The sequence below is a fragment of the Eurytemora carolleeae genome, unplaced genomic scaffold, assembly GCF_000591075.1.
Source record: "Eurytemora carolleeae unplaced genomic scaffold, Eaff_2.0 scaffold408, whole genome shotgun sequence".
Classification (NCBI taxonomy): domain Eukaryota; kingdom Metazoa; phylum Arthropoda; class Copepoda; order Calanoida; family Temoridae; genus Eurytemora; species Eurytemora carolleeae.
In genome coordinates this window covers 81,570-100,592 of record NW_019396650.1, presented here as the reverse complement: position 1 = coordinate 100,592, position 19,023 = coordinate 81,570, and the positions used below count along the sequence as shown (strand labels likewise).

Here is a 19,023-nt window from a genome sequence, read left to right as displayed (position 1 = left end):
TTCTTTGTACATAACCTAAACATGAACATCATTTATTTCATGTACAAAACAGAGATATTCTTTGTACACAACCTAAACGTGTACACCATTTATTTCATGAACAAAACTGAGATATTCTTTGTACATAACCTAAACGTGTACATCATTTATTTCATGTACAAAACAGAAATATCCTTTGTACATAACCTAAAAATGTACATCATTTATTTCATGAAAAAAAACAGAGATATTCTTTGTACATAACCTAAACATGTACATCGTTTATTTCATGTACTAAACAGAGATATTCTTTGTACATAACCTAAAAATGTACATCATTTATTTCATGAAAAAAACAGAGATATTCTTTGTACATAACCTAAACATGTAAATCGTTTATTTCATGTACAAAACAGAGATATTCATTGTACATACTCTAGACATGTACATCATTTATTTCATGTAAAAAACAGAGATATTCTTTGTACATAGTCTAGACATTTACATCATTTATTTCCCTCAACAATGTAAAAACTAAATTTTTAATTTTGTTGTTAGAATTTTTTTAAATTTAGTTTTTCCATATTTTTTAAGATAAAAAAATTCAATTTTCCAGATTGGGTTCATTAAAAAGTGTAAATGTAGTTTCAGAATTATAGTTTGAAAAGGGCACCAATATCATTTTATACATAAACCATAATAAACAATGTTTATTATGTCAAATTTGAAAAACATTAAAATTTCTATTTTTTTAATCAAAGATATGTAGATTCTTACCAGGTTAACAAGAGAAACTGCATTTAGTGTGATGTGCCACCAATACATAAGTCCACCTAAACATACGTTATTTTCATACTGAACGTGTAGGGTTAACTAGACTAAACCAAACCAAACCAAACCAAACCAAATGAAATCAAATAACAAGTTCGTCGGATCGTCATTTCGAGTGCTTTCTATGTCCTGGTTTTTCAGTCCGGACTTGCATTAAGACAAAAAAATCGTTTTATTTAAGACACCCTTCTATAAAAAAAAAGAATGTATAAAACGTGATATAAAAACTTTTGTTCAAAGACAAAATAAAAAGCTTGAAAAATTATCTGTAAGGACGTTATTTTATGTAAATATAAAAGAATTTAGATACTTCTCTCAACCATTTATCTGAACACTGAGTTATGTCCAGCATAACATTTGTGTGCTATCCCAAACATTTTGCTATTAAATTTTAACCAAATAATTTCAGGCATTTGATTGTATGAAGAAAATGTTGGCGTTTTAACATCAACAGCAAACATAACAAAGTTATGACAATGTTTTAAAATCAGATTTAATAAAGTTGAATTCCTATTTGCAGAGTTGAAATAAAGCTGATTACATGATAGGAAAATAAGCGGTTGAAATAAAGCTGATTACATGATAGGAAAATAAGCGGTTGAAATAAAGCTGATTACATGATAGGAAAATAAGCGGTTGAAATGTTGTTGTAGGGCTGCGCCTACTTTCTCTTCTAGATAAGAACCATCTAGCGGCCAGACATAGAAGTAGTATTTTTTAACAATAATAACGCTGTTCTCATATATACTACAGGCTACCATCATATGCTACTCACCCAGGTTGAGGACGATGAGGGAGATGATAAAGATGATGATGAGAGAGGAGACAAGATCGAACCCCATCAAGATGAACGTCACAATGAATATTGATCCTAAAATAATTTAATCAATAATCAATGTAATAAGTTTTTAAAAATCTTTTTTTGGATACATAATTGTCCTTAAAATTTTTGGTTATTATCCCACACAATTACAATAATTTTACCCTAATGTTAAAAAGAATTTCTTTTTACAGCACTACATACTGAATAAAAAAAAAATTTTATGATTAGGTCATTAGAAAACCATTGAAATAACATAATCCAACCAAACATAACGTTAGTGAAACGTTAAAAACTTTTTTTTCATTCTGGGTAGGTATTTTTTATACTGACCTAATGATATTCCAAGAGAAGTGAGTGTATCACTCCACATTGTCAGATACTGCTCGTAGAACACGTAGAAAACTAAACACAATAAAAATATAATCTGATGATTTAAGATGTACATGATTTAGACATCACGCCCGTCAGCACCATCCTAGCTTAAATATCAACACACCAAAGATACGCTTAGTGTAACAATCAAAAATAAATATAAAGAATAAAAATAGATAAATGAATTAAAAATGAACTGGTTAGTTTTTAATCGTGAAAATTTTTTAATTTTTAAAAAGACGAAAATCACTAATTGTAGGAATGAAGATAAAATTGATAAATTTGATTTAAGAAATTAGTGCTTTAAAAAATGATAGACGTATCACTTAAGTTACACTCCACCCAAAGGGGGGCATGTCATCAATTAACAACAGTATTCTTTACCCCTTTAACTAAGCAAAAATTATGAAGATATCCAGTTTTTTTCCCCTAAAAAGTTATTGTTTTAGTTTGCGGATTTTCTCGAAAAAAAAAACAAAGAAGTAAATTGCCAGAACTGAATAATTTTTCAGATAGAAAAACAACCATATCTTCCTCATTGTGGCCCAGAAAAAGGTATCAGGGTACCATTTAGAATCGGACATGCACCAGCTACCTCTTTAAATGAAATTATGTCGGAATCTGGATCCTTTAATTTACACTCAGAAGATCCGGATCTGAATCCAAAAACCGGAAATGAATGACTACCTGAGTATGGAAAGATTTGAACATGAGAATCAGGATCTGTTCCGTTATTGATGGCAGCCATGACGCTGTCGGTTAGCTCACGTGCTCTTGCCAAAGCCATGTAGTAATCCTAAACAGATGTTTTAATCAAATTTAGTGAAATAAAAAATATGGGCATTTTCCAACCGCTTCCAAGTTTCAGAATGGAGTTTCAAGCCTTTAATAAACATTGCTTTTTCCAGCTTTGACCTTTCCTAGAACGTTTTTAACCATTAAACTGGTTCCAGCACATGATATAATGTGTGCCATGTTACGCCATTATTATTATTATTAAACGAAACCAGGGGTCAATATAATTCCCAAAAAAGCTGATTTTCTCGATCCCAAAATTATTTTTTGCCCCCAATTTTTAAAAAAAATGCCCCCAGTTAAATTTTTTTTTTCAAATTCCACTAACACATTTGCCCCCATTGCCCCCAATTTCAGCGCCTGAAAACCCCCTGAAATCAATAGATTTCACTGGTCCAGGGGGGAGCTTATTATTGAATTATTATTGAACCCTAGATGTATATTAAAGCACCTCTTAGTTACGAGTTATCTGAAAAGTTTTAAAGGGTAAATTATAGGCCATTTCCCTATGGACTTTCTTCAGGGGTGAGGATATTTTTAAGAATGTTGTTCCTCCGATGTTATAAAAAATGTAGACATATAGAAAAGTAGTGAGAAAATATGGAGAGATTTTCAACGGTTTCCCCCTTTCTTATCATTCACCCATGAACTACTGATGTTAATTATTTTAAATGTCGAAATAAATTATTATTATCATTATTATATCAATGATTAATCACCTTGCTAGTCCTTAGTATGGAATGAAAGGCCATCATGTTTGAAGAAAGAACAATATTCCTTCCTGTACTTTTATCCTTTCCGACTTTCACGCTTTCTCCATAGGCAGCATGTCCTAGGTGCAAAATAGCGTCAAAATATATATTTATTTAAGTATGTTTGTTACCTAATACCTATGGCCTGCAATATTCAGCCATTAACAAGAAAATGATATGAACAATTACCAATATTATGATTATATTATGATAATAACTAAAACCAAGACTATGTATTTAAGTATGTTTGTTACCTAATACCTATGGCCTGCAATATTCAACCATTAACAAGAAAATGATATGAGAAATTACCAATATTATTATATTATGATAATAACTAAAACCAAGTCTATGAGTATGAAAAATACCTATTATGATGACCAAGATAATGGTTCGGATCAATAACCATGACTAAGACTATGATTATGGCCATGAACCATGAATAAGACTATGGTTGTGACCAAAAACCATATTATGCCTATTGCTCAATAACCGTGATCAAAATCATGAAAGCCAATTCATTAAAAAACGACTTTACTAATTTGAGGAAAGGAAGAGAAATCAAGAATGATACAGGATTACCCATAAAGAATGCGACTGTTAAGACGACATTAAACTCTTTAAATCTGAAGATTCCAAGGTTAAATTAGTCTTCTGCCTTGAATTAAATTTTTGTATAGCTTATTAAATGATTAGGCAAAAGCAGAAACAAGTTCACAGTTGCTGGGAACCATAAATGTAAGGAAACAGACAGTATAAATCATGTACAGTCGTCTCTTAAGATTCATCCTGTGTATTAAGAAATCTAACCTGCTCCGGGACAGGAATCGTCTGGGTTTGCTTTCAGAAACCATTGAATAGTTTGACTAAACTGCTCAGGATCTGGTCTTGTACCCTGGAGCCCTATAGTACATGAAGAAGTTTTAGAGTACATGGATATATACAAATATACAAACAAACTAATAGACCAATTCAAAATAAAGGAATTATTTATTCATAAGGGAGTACATAAAGGTATTGTAGAGTAAATAAAGAGGGTATAGAGTACAAGAAGAGGGTATAGAGTACAAGACAAAGTTAATTAATACACAAAGAGGTTATAGAATACATATTATTTAGTAAATAAAGAGATTATACAGTAGATAGAGGTTATAAAGTATATGATAATAATAATAATAATCGCTGTCAAACCTTCAATCCAGGTTGTAGGCTTGAGCTCCCTCCGTTTAAGTTCCAATGAATCAACCCAATTATGAGCTGGGTGTAAATTCAGAGGTGGGAGACAAGCCCATGGCGGTCTGCCATCGACCCTTCTGTACACCCTCAGATACCTAGTGATCCTGTCGGTATCACCAGTATATTGGGATGATCGAGATGAATTGTGAGATTGAGTATTGACAGCGATCTTTAAGTTGATATCATTCACTACCTTAGATTGTTGTTGATCTAATTCTGTGCCAGCCATTTTAACTCATTAAATTTTCCTATTACATACGTATTATTCACAGATAATGCATTTACTGATTGTGATTTATCCACTTGGTCTTAATACCTCACATTATGTGTCTTTTAATGATGAAGCCTTTAACGCTCGTTAAAATCCATTTTGTTTTTATTACTGTTCAATCCCCCTTAACCTTTAGCCTAAATTTATCACATTCCCTGCATACCATTCCATAATAATGCTATTTCATGCCTTACTCCTGCATATTACTCATGATTTCTACAAAGCCAACTCTCAATAATCTTACTCATACATTTCTTTCTATGTAAGAGTATTTCTGGATTTGCCCCATCTCCTCCTAGGTAAGACCTTAGTATTTCTTGCGATTTCAGTTTGATGATATAATTTGTGACCCGCATCTTCCGTCGTTCCATTTCCACACTTGGACATGAAAGGATCACGTGTGATTCTATTAACTTTTTTGTTATCCCATTAAGGATGCAGTGAGGGCAGTTATCATACTGGTAGCCGTACCGATTCTTTAATCTATTTCCTAATTGAGCATTTCCTGCTCTTACCATTGACATTGTCCTCCTTGCATGTGTGTCCGATACATACGGTTGAATCTTGAACCATTCCCATGGCTGTGACACAATACACATAGTAGACTGAGAGCGTTTATAGAGGTTATAATGTATAGTAAAAAGTACATAAAAAGGTTAAAAAGTACACAAGGAGGTTTTAAGAGTACATCTAGATTTTAGATAAGTAGATATTAAAAAGTACATAAAGAGATCAAAGATTACATAAAAAGTGCTAAAACTTCAAGAGTAGATTAAGATGTTATAGAGTATAGAGTAAAAAAAAGGAATTATTGAAAGAGTACAATGAAATTAAAGAGTACATGAAGAGGCTAAGGAACCCATAAAGAGGTCATAGAGTGCATAAATAAGAAGCTAGAGATAAAAAGAGGTTATTGAGTATGAAAATTAGTTATACGGTACAAACAGAGGTTGAAGAGTACAAGAATAGGTTATAAAGTACATGAAGAGGTTTAAGAGTCAATAAAGAGGTTTTAGAGAACAAAAAGAGGTTTCAGAGTGCATAAAGAGGTTTTAGACTACATAAAAAGATTTGTTTAGTGCATAAAGAGGTTATTAAGTACATAAAGAGGTATCTGGGAAGAGTTATATTACCTCTGACAGCAGATGAACAGGGAGAGCATATCCCCTGCTGTGTAACTCTATCTGATGCTGGTAATTCTACAGTGTCACCATCATCTCCATAGTTACCATAGTCATAATAATAATCTTCTCTCTTCTCACGAACCTGGATAAATAATAACAATCACCATGACCATATCCCTGTCCATGACCGTATTACAATGACCATGACAGTGATCGTGACCGTGACCATGACCATGACCATGACCATGACCATGACCATGACCGTCACCGTCACGGTCACCATGACCATGACCATGACCATGACCATGACCATGACCATGACCATGACCATAACTATGATATTGACAATGACGATATTACTATGACGATATTACTATGACCATGACCATATGACTATGACCATGACCATATGACTATGACCAATGACCATGACTTTGACCATGACAAATGACAAAAACCAAGAGAGTGATCGTGACCGTGATAACAATAACAATAATGATAAAAGACATTAAACTGTTGTTTAATAACATTCTTTTACATAGACTTCTCGATTAAAATATCATGAAAATTTCTCCCACCTTGCCCATTTCGACATCTTCATAGAACTCGTCATAATTCTTAAAATCGGCGTCGGCCACCACCCTGGCTGATTTAGGCGTCGTCACGATGGGAACTTTCTTGTCGTCATCATTGTCAGCAAACCAGTCGTCGGTAGTTCGTTTACTCGTATTCTGCCTTGGCTCCTGTACAACAAGGTTAAGCACTTTAACAGGGGAACTACAGGGATGGGAAATAGAGCAGGGGTATATTTTTTACATCATGCCTCCCTATCCCTTTTGACAACTGTACTAGGACAGAACTCCTGTTTATCTGTGTACTGTGTATGTACTGTATGTACCTGAACTGTACTAGGACAGAACTCCTGTTTATTTCTGTACTTTGTATGTACTGTATGTACCTGACCTGTACTAGGACAGAACTCCTGTGTATCTGTGTACTGTGTATATATGTAATTTATGTACGTGAACTGTACAAAGACAGAACTCCTGTTTTTCTGTTTACTAGAATTGTATATATGTACTATATGTACCTAAACTGTACTAGGACAGAACTCCTGTGTATCTTTGTATTGTATATAAATGTAATTTATGTACGTGAACTGTACTAAGACAGAACTCCTGTTTTTCTGTGTACTATAATTGTATATATGTACTGTATGTACTTGAACTGTACTAGGACAGAACTCCTGTGTATCTTTGTACTGTGTATATATGTACTTTATGTACGTGAACTGTACTAAGACAGAACTCCTGTTTTTTTTGTGTACTATAATTGTATATATGTACTTTATGTACCTGAACTGTACTAGGACAGAACTCCTGTGTATCTGTGTACTATAATTGTATATGTGTACTTAATGTTCCTGAACTGTACTAGAACAGAACTCCTGTGTTCTATAATTGTATATATGTACTTAATGTACCTGAACTGTGCTAAGACAGAATTCCTGTTTTTCTGTGTACTATAATTGTATACATGTACTCTATGTACCTGAACTGTACTAGGACAGAACTCCTGTGTATCTGTGTACTGTCTGCAACATTTGACCTTATCAGTCACCTCAGCAGTTGCCCAACCTAAAGTTCCAGTAATTAAATCCAAACACTGATAGATAAACGGATAAATAAATAAAAAACTAACCAACAAATAAATAAAAAATAAATGACTTAAAAAATGGTTAAAAAATGGCTAAAAAATGACTACCTATATAATTATCTATCCAGGGCATAGGTGCTGTAGCAATATATGTATCCACTGGAACCTTCTGCCACAGGAACACTTGACCGGCCAGAGAATTCTCCAAACAACCTGTAAAAAAGGCATGGGTCTAGATTTTATTGTAAAGTAAAAAATACCCACTACACTACCACTGTTTAGCACAATGATTTTGTCAGTGAGTTAAAATTTTGGGTATAGGTATCATTAAAGAATTAGATAGATAGATAACGTTTATTGCTAAAATACAAGGATCTGTACAGAACGAGTTTACAATTACAAATTGATGATTATATTAACAGTACAATTGTAAAGCAATTAGGTGGAAAATAGCTCTTGGCTGTTTTGATTATTTTTTCCACCTTATTTCAATAATGATAACAACACATTTCAATTAAATAGATTTAAGAAGGACTATTTGAGATTAGGGTGCGATTTTATCTTATGCAAATCTTTATCAGAATAACTGGAGTTTAAAGTCACTTTCTGACATGTACACAACAAATATCAAAGCAAATTAAAACATTTCTTATTAGTTTTACATGAATATCAATTCCGTTTATAACACATTTTAATTTAATTTTTCAAAAAGAGAATTTAGTAGTCTATTTTTAAATATACTTAGAGAGTTGCTTCTTTTTAAGTCAAGAGGCAGGGAATTGAAAACTTGCCATTTCATATTCAAATAAATTTTGTTTTAAAATCTTCAAAAATAATTATTTACTCTCTCCCACCCCCATGGAGCTAAAATGAAGCTTATGAACCCAAACAAGACCAGTTAGGCTTAAGAATAACGATTTAAATTGTTGACTCTGAAGTCCTAAACTACCTGGGAGTTCTAAACTCTCCGGGAGTTCTAAACTATCCGGGAGAAACTACCTGGAAGTCCTACCTAAACTACCTGGAAGTCCTACCTAAACTACCTGGGAGTCCTAAACTATCCGGGATTCCTAATCAATCTGGGAGTCCTAAACTACCTCGGAGTCCTAAACTTCCTGGGAGTCCTAAACTACCTAGGATTCTTAAACTACCTGGAAGTCCTAAACAGAGTTTGTTTTGTGCCTCCTCTGTTGTAAGATCAAGTTGTCCGGCGGTATTATTAACCACGAAGTATACAGGAGGACCTACAGACAGGAACTCCTGGAATATATATTAAGTCAATTAATGCATTTAAATACACGAGTACACAATGAAATCAATGCATGTCTACATGAATGCATGTCTGCAATCTGCATGAATGCATGTATGCAATCTTCATGTCTACAATCTGCATGAATGCATGTCTGCATGAATGCATGAATGCATGAATGCATGTCTGCATGAATGCATGTCTGCATGTCTGCATGAATGCATGAATGCATGTCTGCATGAATGCATGTCTGCATGAATGCATGTCTGCATGAATGCATCTATGAATGTCTGCATGAATGCATGTCTGCATGTCTGCATGAATGCATGTCTGCATGAATGCATCTATGCATGTCTGCATGAATGCATGTCTGCATGTCTGCATGAATGCATGAATGCATGTCTGCATGAATGCATGAATGCATGTCTGCATGAATGCATGAATGCATGTCTGCATGTCTGCATCTATGCATGTCTGCATGAATGCATGTCTGCATGTCTGCATGAATGCATGTCTGCATGAATGCATGTCTGCATGTCTGCATGAATGCATGTCTGCATGAATGCATGTCTGCAATGTCTGCATGAATGCATGAATGCATGTCTGCATGAATGCATGTCTGCATGAATGCATGTCTGCATGAATGTATGTCTGCATGAATGTATGAATGCATGAATGCATGTCTGCATGAATGCATGTCTGCATGAATGCATGAATGCATGAATGCATGAATGCATGTCTGCATGAATGCATGTCTGCATGTCTGCATGAATGCATGTCTGCATGAATGCATGAATGCATGTCTGCATGAATGCATGAATGCATGTCTGCATGAATGCATGAATGCATGTCTGCATGAATGCATGAATGCATGTCTGCATGAATGCATGAATGCATGTCTGCATGAATGCATGTCTGCATGAATGCATGAATGCATGTCTGCATGAATGCAGCATGTCTGCATGAATGCATGTCTGCATGTCTGCATGAATGCATGTCTGCATGTCTGCATGAATGCATGTCTGCATGAGTGCATCTATGCATGTCTGCATGAATGCATGTCTGCATGAATGCAGCATGTCTGCATGAATGCATGTCTGCATGAATGCATGAATGCATGAATGCATGTCTGCATGAATGCATGAATGCATGTCTGCATGAATGCATGTCTGCATGAATGCAGCATGTCTGCATGTCTGCATGAATGCATGTCTGCATGAATGCATGTCTGCATGTCTGCATGAATGCATGTATGGGATCTAAAGACAAGAACTCCTGAAGTTGAATACTAACCTTGAGAAAAGTGAAGTATTTGAGAACAAAGGAATTATCCGGCATAGAGATCTCTTGGTCCAATCCTAGGATAAAAATTATCATTCAAATAAAATCAAATAAAATCAGACTTTTAGGAATGTCCTACTACCACATGACAACTTTCGAAATGACTTTACTAATTCTCAAGTTTAATGTGGACTTATGATTCGTAAAGACCTTCCGCGAATAAAGTGAGAATCTACAAAAATGAAACTGCTATCTTAAGGATCAAATTCAATGGACTAAGATAACAACGACAATGACAATAATGATAATGATAATAGTGATATTGATATTGATATTATTATGGATAATAATAATAATAATAATAATAGTTATAAAAATAATAATAGTAGACCACAAACCTATTTCTATTTTAGGAACTACAGCTATGGATGAACAGGCCCAGCCGAAGAATATTATAACTACAGCAGCTCTAATCCATTTCTTCAAGAGGAAAGGAGCATAGATATGCTCAAACAGTTTAAACAGCATTCCAGGACTTCCTTCGGTATCTTTCTTACTTCCTAGATATTTATTCATTCATTCATTCATTTATTCATCCTTTCAGTCATTCATTCGTCCTTCCATTCATTCATCTTTAAGTTTTATTTACTTTATTTAAAAACAATAACAAACCTTTGACGCAGCAGACGATGTCGAATCTATTATTTTCCTGACGCATCATATCCAGGGATATCAAGGCCACGAAGCACGTTATCTGCATCAGAAAATCAACGATGAGCGCCATCCCGGCGTAGAGCGCAAATGCGCGCACCGCAGGCATGTCAGAGAGAGCACCCAGAAAGAAACAAGTGGATTCTGAGAGCGCACAAAAAATTTATTCAAGTTTGGTTAAAATTAGATTTTAAAATCTTTCATTATTCGGAAAAGTGTGATTATTATTCATATTATTCATACTAAAAGCTAGAAACATTTTTATTACAATATTTTTTATGCATTGAATCAATAATTGAATAAAATAAAGCTGAAACATGTAAGATTGATTGATTCATCAATTGATTGATTAATCATAATGTTGTTTGGATTGATTGATATATTTTGTGAATTGATTAATTTTAATACTCGCTGAATTGATCGATTTGTTGCCATATTTGGTCTATTGATTGATTAATTGATTGATTGGTTGTGTTCCTGCTACGGATGAAAGCAGCATAGATGGCGCCACTTCTCCAACAATCCGACCCACGTGTTCAGCATGCGTCTCATGTGCTTTCCTGAAACAACACAACATAAAGTTCTCATGGATGTTTGCGGCAAAATATCAAGTCTATTCGTCTCCTTGTCTCAGCTTCAGGCTGTCAAGAGCCCCTATATTTGAATTCAAATCAAATCGAATTAAATCAAATCAAATCAAATCAAATCAAATCGAATCGAATCGAATCAAATCGAATCAAATCAAATCAAATCAAATCAAATCAAATCAAATCAAATCGTATTAAATTTCAACGGTAGTGTACACTGTTTACAGTGCCACAAAAAAATTCATTCCCTCCCCTCTGAAATTTTATAAAGGTATTTTGGGGATCTTTATGTCAAAACCCTTACACCGTCAGGAATTAGAGGGGGATGTGGTTCCCCTTTTCAAATTTTCCCTGGAGAAAAAAATAATAAGGAAAAATAATCTATAAATAATCAAATCAAATCAAATCACATCAAAACGTATTTAATTTCAATGGTAGCGTACACTGTATTCAGTGCCCCAAACAAATTCACCCCCTACCCTCCCCTCTGAAAAAAAAACCCTTACACGGTCAGGAGTAAGAGGGGGATGTGGTTCCCCTTTTAAATTTTCCCTGGAAGAAAAAAATAATAAGAAAAAATAATCTTTAAATAAACTAAATTTTGACTAATAGTCAATTTCCCATAACATTATTCCATGGGAGGGGGAAAGGACCGAACGACGCACTTCCCCCCATGCCCCTCCTTAAGTCCCCACAGATCAGCATTAGAGAGTTTTAAAGTTTAATGTTCTCCAAGTCTATATTGACTCAACTCACCTTGGATCTCTCTGGTATGTTTGAACAAGTATAAAGATGTTATCTACACCAACTGCTAGAACAAGGAAAGGAATGATCTCAAAGATGATAAGGGTAGCGGGCACACCAGCAAATCCAAATGTACCTAAAATAAAATATAAATTCAGATTAAATTAACAATATTAAAACAAAGGAAGTGAATAATTAGGAAAATTGAACCTCCTTTTATTATTGGGTTATTCTTTATCAAGCCAGCCACCCGGCCCTATGGAAGTCAATGCTATTGATTTTCTTTAAATTTTGCGCACAGCTAGCATGTCATTAGAAAACTTTAAATTCAAAATTTTAGGCTCCTGCGACCTCTGATTCCTTAACTATAGCCTACTAAAGTTCCGCCCTCGAGGAAATTTTCGACTATAAGTTTTTCGAAAATATCCTACTACAGTTGTCTTTTTTTTAAAGAAAAGTTGTCTGTCTTTTCAGCAGCAAATTTTCTAAAAATATCCTAGAATTAAGGTTTTAAATCTCTAGCTCTAACTGAAAGTAAATGCCAAAAATGAAACTTTGCACAAACATTAAATACATTTTAGGGAATCTCAAAATATATTTTGAGAAAATTGGAGGATGGCCTCATCGAAAAAATCGAGGTAAAAAAATATAATTTAAATTAATCAGCATATGCAATAAATAAAATAAAATAATCTTTTTTTAAATGTAATCTTATAGTAATAAGTAAAAAAATGGCGCTTAAATTAGCTTGATATCTTAATCAACAAAAAATAAAATTGCCAATTAAAGTATGCGAGGTCAGGCAGAAAATTGCCTGGAGGCCGAAACTTTAGTAGGCCATTAATCAGCACCATAGAGGTCACAGGAGCCTACAATTTTGGATTACAGGTATTCTCATACTATGCTAGGTGAGTGCAACATTATGACATTGACTTCCATGATTTCCAAAGATTGGCTGAATTCATAAAGAATGACCCTAGTTACTTTGATAGGATTTACAATACAGAAAGTAGAACTATCATTACCTATGAAGCTGCTACAGATGGTAGAACTATCATTACCTATAGAAGCTGCTACAGAGAGTAGAACTATCATTACCTATGAAGCTGCTACAGATTATAGAACTATCATTACCACATAACTATCATTACCTATAGATGCTGCTACGGATAGTAGAACTATCATAACCCCACCAAGTCCAAGAGTAACTTTGCTTTCAATCATCATCCTAAAAGAAAATTGTTAGAATATGTAGTTTGACAAACATATTTTATTCTAATACGAAAGACGCAAAATTTTAGATTTTATTTTTAACGGGACAGTAAGCCTAGTTTCAAGTGACCATCTATGCAACGATGGCAATGCTCAATTTAAACCTTTTTCTGAACATCGAGGAGAGAATATGTGTTAAATAATAAATGTGAGTGTACTAGCGTACAGTGTGAACTCAACACGCTGATTTTACATATAAACATCCAAATAAAAGAACATTCAATGTTCAAAACTGTTTTTAAAAATTCAAATGTAAATGTTTATGTTCTGCGACTTCTAGAAAGTAAGTATTAATATTTAGCATAAATTAGCTCGCAAATCAAGAATTTAACAATTACGAATACAGGTGTTTCTGTAGATTAATAAGGCAAAGTCTGACAGTCTCAATCAGACCAAGATTAAAAGGTTACTATTGTGAATGGAACATGCCAAATTACAAATGGAGGGTACCTTGAAAATACACCTAAAGTCCATTGTTAAAAATGTATGCAAAACCATTACACACAAGGTAGACTGAATTCTTATATTTTTTAATTTATTTTGCTCACCTGGAAACTGTACATTTGCTGGTCTGTCCCAGTGAGAATGTGATGTAAACAAACATTATTATGTAGCTGATTGCTATTGTCACAATATCACCGTACGTTTCCTAATAGTAAATGTCGTCTTTAAAACAGATTTATAAAAAAATAAATGCAGAAATAAAGACCTTCAAATAAACAACAAGACATTTAAAGATAAAGACTTAAAGTTAGATAAAAATAAGGACAACCAGACAGATTGAAAAGTTAAGATACAAAAAAATAATGATGACAAGATTGATGTTAAAAATACAAGAAAGAGAAAGATAAAGACGACCCGATAGATCACGATAATGCTGACAATATTGATGATGAAGAGGACAAGAAAGAAAAAGATAAAGATAGATTAAGAAGATAAGCCAGATAAAGATAATGCTGACAAGAAAGATGAAGATAATGACGACTAGACAGAAGAAAACAGAATGACAGGAAAGCCAAAGACAAAAATAAAGATAAAGGTGAAAAGAACAAGACACATGACATTGCAGATAAAATGATAAGACAGAGATAAAAACGACATTCCTTGTCAAGCTCGTCTTCAATACTTCTATCACTGTTGAAAGCAATATCCATGTATTCTGGTTTCTCATGCTCTACCCAGTAGTGCATAAACTCAATAAACCTGATAAATAACTGATATTATTCTTTAAATAATTGAATATTTTCCTTTTAAAATTAAATTTATCTTTTTATAACTATGAAAAATGAATTTTCCAAACAAAAAACGATTATCTTAACTGTTTTTAAGAAAAGTCATTATTACCTTTTTTCCCAAGCCATGGCCATGGCTAGTCCGTTCACATTCTCAGTGTCCTTACTCTTCTTGTCGAAATTGTCGATGATGATGGAGATCACAATAGCAGTTGCCTTTAGTCAGAACAATTACATGATTGAAAGAGAGAGACATGGAGTTCCATGGAAATCCAAGTGAATCTGTATTACTTTTATTTGCTTATCATGGCAACTGTCTACGCAAATTTAAGAATTTAAGAATCACAAATTTGTTTTTATAATACCCCAAAACTTCGAAGTTTTGAGCATTAAAATACTTCAACAACCATTGTATTTTAGTTGCTAGAGAAGCAGACCAGTCAAAAAAAAGTCATATTTTGGAATATATCATTAGCAACGTCCTTACCACAAAACTGCGTCCCTTTGTTGAGAGTTAACACTTTAAAATTGAATTGTTTGGTTTCCTTGTGGTATTCAGGATTCTCAGGGAATGATTCCCCCGCAGGAATAAACCCACCCAGAGTATAGTAGGGGTTCACAGGACCTCCCCACTTAGACATGCACCCTTAACATATTATCGTTATTATTATTATTATTATTAAAGGTCAACCCGTCCTTAAATGAAGTCGGGGCCGGCGCTCCTCCTCCGCTTGTAACGTTCAAATCAAATCAAATCAAATCAGATCACACTTTACAGGAACTTATTGAGCCTTTGTATGGGCCAAATCACTCAAGACTTTTTTAATTAAGTTAAGTGAAAAATTTCAACATCCTTCGTAGGGCTGGGCACGTTCCGACTTTTTTGAAATCGTTCCGTTCTGTTCTTGAATGAGGGGCTTCAGCTAAATCGTTCCGTTCTCGTTCTTTTTTTATCATTCTGTTCTCGTTCCGTTCCGTTCTGAGTAGAAGAACGTTCTTCTCGTTCCATTTCGTTCTTGGCATTCTTCGTTGAAGAACGGTTGCATCCCTCTTGTTCTGTTCTTAATCAAGAACGTCTCCATCCCCCATTCCTTTCTTAGTAACGAACAATTCCATCCAAGACAAAAGTTTTATATAAAAGAGTTGGTTAAAAAGTAAAAAAATTACGATTTTTAAATAAAAAGTTCCTCACGGCCGTAAATAATACTTTAAATTATATATTTTAAATTTAGGGTTAAAAGAATAAGCTTAGATAATTTCTGGGATGAGCAATGTATAATTTTGTGAGAGCAGGGGGAGGGGCGATATACAGAAGTTAAACTGAAACCTGCTGTGAAGTCTGTTGTCAGTTTAGCAGAGACTGGGGAAAGGGTGGATGGCGGATTTAAAGTGGGGGAGGGGGGTCAGGTGATTAAATCAAAAAATCGTTAACTATTTCTAGATGATTTAGAACACATTTCTGATTTAAAATGCGTTCCCAACTTAGAACGTGTTCTTGATAATAAGAACGCGTTAACGATTTTAACCATTCTTTTCAAGCAATTCCCGTTCCGTTCTTTTACTAATCGTTCCAATATTCTCAAGAACGCGTTCTAAACGTTCGGTTTTTTTAACGGTTCTTGATTGTTCCGTTCGTTCTCGAGAAAGAAATATCGTTCCACCAGGAACGCACCCAGCCCTAATTCTTCGCAATGTTTCTAATTAAATAATTAAACGATCTAACAACTTTCATACAGCCTGTATAATCAACTCAGTAATCAGTGTCATCCTTAAATCCAAAGAAATCCATCTTGAACATCTCGACATACTGGTGGTACCGAGAGAACCATTAGGAAACTGGGAGTGTAAAGAAGGGCCCATGGCAGACCGTTATATGCTTGACACCCCTGGATGATTTACACTAAGCTCTAAGCTGGGTTAATTCATTGAAACTTATGCGGAAATATCAGATTGAAGGATTGACAGTGATTTTTATTATTTTACACAATCTCAACTGTACAGTCTGTTAAGCTGCATTGTGTATATGTACTGTATTGTATTCAATACTGTACTTTTTAAGTACTGAAAAGTCAACACTAGCCTGTACTGTACCGCTTAAACTATACAGTACAGTAAACAGTGTACAATGTAAGTGAACACTGTACACGTTAAATTTAAAAGTGTAACATGTACACCTTGTTATTACCTATATTCAGTTTGTCACTTGGCGCAGTCAAAGTTGGATTCTTAACACAGGCAAGCATATGATCTAGATACGTCCAGTTCCTAATATCAATCATTAAGTTAATTAACAAATCATTTTCAAGTCAGTCAATTATTAAAAATAAATCAATCAAACAAATATTAGTTGCCTGAAATCACTCATAAAAATTTTAAAATGTAGCAGCTCATAGGTACTAAGAAAATCAATGAATGAATGAATGAAAGGATGAATGCGTCAATGAATGAGTTAATGAATGAATGAGTGAATGAAAGGATGAACCAATAAATCAACCAATGGATCAATTAATGAATGAGTCATTTTATAAATGATTAAAAGAATCAATCAATCAAACAATTAATGGATCAATAAATGGATCAGTGAATAGATCAACAAATAATTCAATAATTCAATCAATCATCCAGTTTATCAATCAATGAATCAAATCTCCAGTACTGACCTAGGTTTGCCTCCATCACCTCCTTCAGGATCAAACCGCTTTTTGTCTAAGTATTCAACAATTTAAACAAATGTTCTTTTTTCCTTTTTATGACTTTAATTGGTATTTTCTCATTTCATAACGATTCTGAAATCTCAATTTTTAAACATTTAATAATTTAAGATCAATAAAATATAATGAAGATCCTTAACTTTTGGATATGAAATATTTTTTTACCAAAATATGATTTTTAAATTGTAAATTCCTAGAAGGTCTTCTTGGTCCTGCCAATATGCCCACACGTTCTGTATATTACAAGACTGTTTGTCAGGATACAGGGGCTTGTTGCACACCTTTAATACAATCAATTAATCACACAATTTAGAAATCAATCGACTAATCACACGTTATCTATATTACATGACTGTTTGTCAGGATACAGTGGCTTGTTGCACACCTTTTATACAATCAATTAATCACACAATTCAGATATCAATCGACTGAATACACGTTATCTATATTGCAGGACTGTTGCACACACCTTTGATACAATCAACTAATCAAACAATCTATATTTGCATCAAAGAATAAAAAATCGTTGAACTGAATAAATAAAAATAGGTTCACTGTCCTTGTATGTCAAAAGTATTGTTACCTTAGTAAGATTATAATTAACAGGATGCCCTTCCAAATCCAAGAATTCAAATTGTAATTCTTCAATCTTCTTCTGCAGTTTCAATACTTCCTAAAATGAGGAGGATAGAATGATAACACTAATAATAATGATAACGATTAATTAAAGAATTTATCTGATCCTGTCCTTTAAACAATTATTATGTCCTAGTCAATGTCTTGTCCTAGTCCGTGAGCTGTCCTAGTCTATGTCCAAGTCCTGGTTCTGCCCTATTCTGTCCTTAACAAAATTGTCCTGTCCCAGCCCAGGTCCATCTTCTGGTCCTGCTGTATTCTATCCTGGTACTGTCCTTGACATGATTATCCTGTCCTGGTCCTCCTCTAGAACTGGTCATGGTCCTGCCTTTTTCCTGTCCTGTTCTGACCTTATCATAATTGTCATCTCCTGAACAAAATTGTCCTGTTTTTATCCTAACTGTCCTGTCCTACCTTGAGAAATTTCTCCTGGAAAACTGGTCCTATCTCCAGATCATTCCGCAGATGATCCGTAAAATTAAACTTGGTGATACCATACTCAGGGGACTCTTTGGCATGGATAATCACCTATTCAATCAACAAATCAATTAATTTATCAATCAATCAAAAACTAAATCAACCAGATAGCTCAATCTATCAATCAATCCACGAATCAATCTATCTAATCATATTAAGTTGCAGTAGAAATAGACGGTTCTCTTAAATACCAAAAATCAATTTATCAATTTAATTAAGACAAAATTTCTTAATAACAATTATTATATCATATCTGTTCGAAAAAAACAATTACATATCAATAA

At 33.9% G+C, this 19,023-nt stretch overlaps 1 protein-coding gene across 2 annotated transcripts in view; it reads right to left on the bottom strand.

Moving 5' to 3' along the window:
• LOC111706889 (Niemann-Pick C1 protein) overlaps positions 1–19,023 on the bottom strand; it is a 33,330-nt gene that overhangs the window by 4,711 nt on the left and 9,596 nt on the right. For both annotated transcript variants that reach the window (XR_002766331.1, XM_023479835.1), the window contains exons 18-43: positions 18,677–18,790; positions 18,210–18,299; positions 17,820–17,907; positions 17,576–17,621; positions 17,101–17,180; positions 15,461–15,561; positions 15,028–15,131; positions 14,787–14,886; positions 14,232–14,332; positions 13,563–13,639; positions 12,424–12,547; positions 11,558–11,640; positions 11,042–11,224; positions 10,768–10,929; positions 10,382–10,446; positions 8,991–9,099; positions 7,948–8,052; positions 7,735–7,820; positions 6,762–6,926; positions 6,193–6,325; positions 4,363–4,455; positions 3,520–3,632; positions 2,693–2,801; positions 1,964–2,035; positions 1,586–1,681; positions 757–812 (exon numbers count right to left, since the gene is read on the bottom strand). Coding sequence is in view for 1 of the 2 variants with exons in the window: in XM_023479835.1 (XP_023335603.1) it covers positions 757–812; positions 1,586–1,681; positions 1,964–2,035; positions 2,693–2,801; positions 3,520–3,632; positions 4,363–4,455; positions 6,193–6,325; positions 6,762–6,926; positions 7,735–7,820; positions 7,948–8,052; positions 8,991–9,099; positions 10,382–10,446; positions 10,768–10,929; positions 11,042–11,224; positions 11,558–11,640; positions 12,424–12,547; positions 13,563–13,639; positions 14,232–14,332; positions 14,787–14,886; positions 15,028–15,131; positions 15,461–15,561; positions 17,101–17,180; positions 17,576–17,621; positions 17,820–17,907; positions 18,210–18,299; positions 18,677–18,790 (2,655 nt within the window). In the remaining variant the exon portion in view is untranslated. The remainder of the gene's footprint in view (positions 1–756; positions 813–1,585; positions 1,682–1,963; positions 2,036–2,692; positions 2,802–3,519; positions 3,633–4,362; positions 4,456–6,192; positions 6,326–6,761; positions 6,927–7,734; positions 7,821–7,947; positions 8,053–8,990; positions 9,100–10,381; positions 10,447–10,767; positions 10,930–11,041; positions 11,225–11,557; positions 11,641–12,423; positions 12,548–13,562; positions 13,640–14,231; positions 14,333–14,786; positions 14,887–15,027; positions 15,132–15,460; positions 15,562–17,100; positions 17,181–17,575; positions 17,622–17,819; positions 17,908–18,209; positions 18,300–18,676; positions 18,791–19,023) is intronic.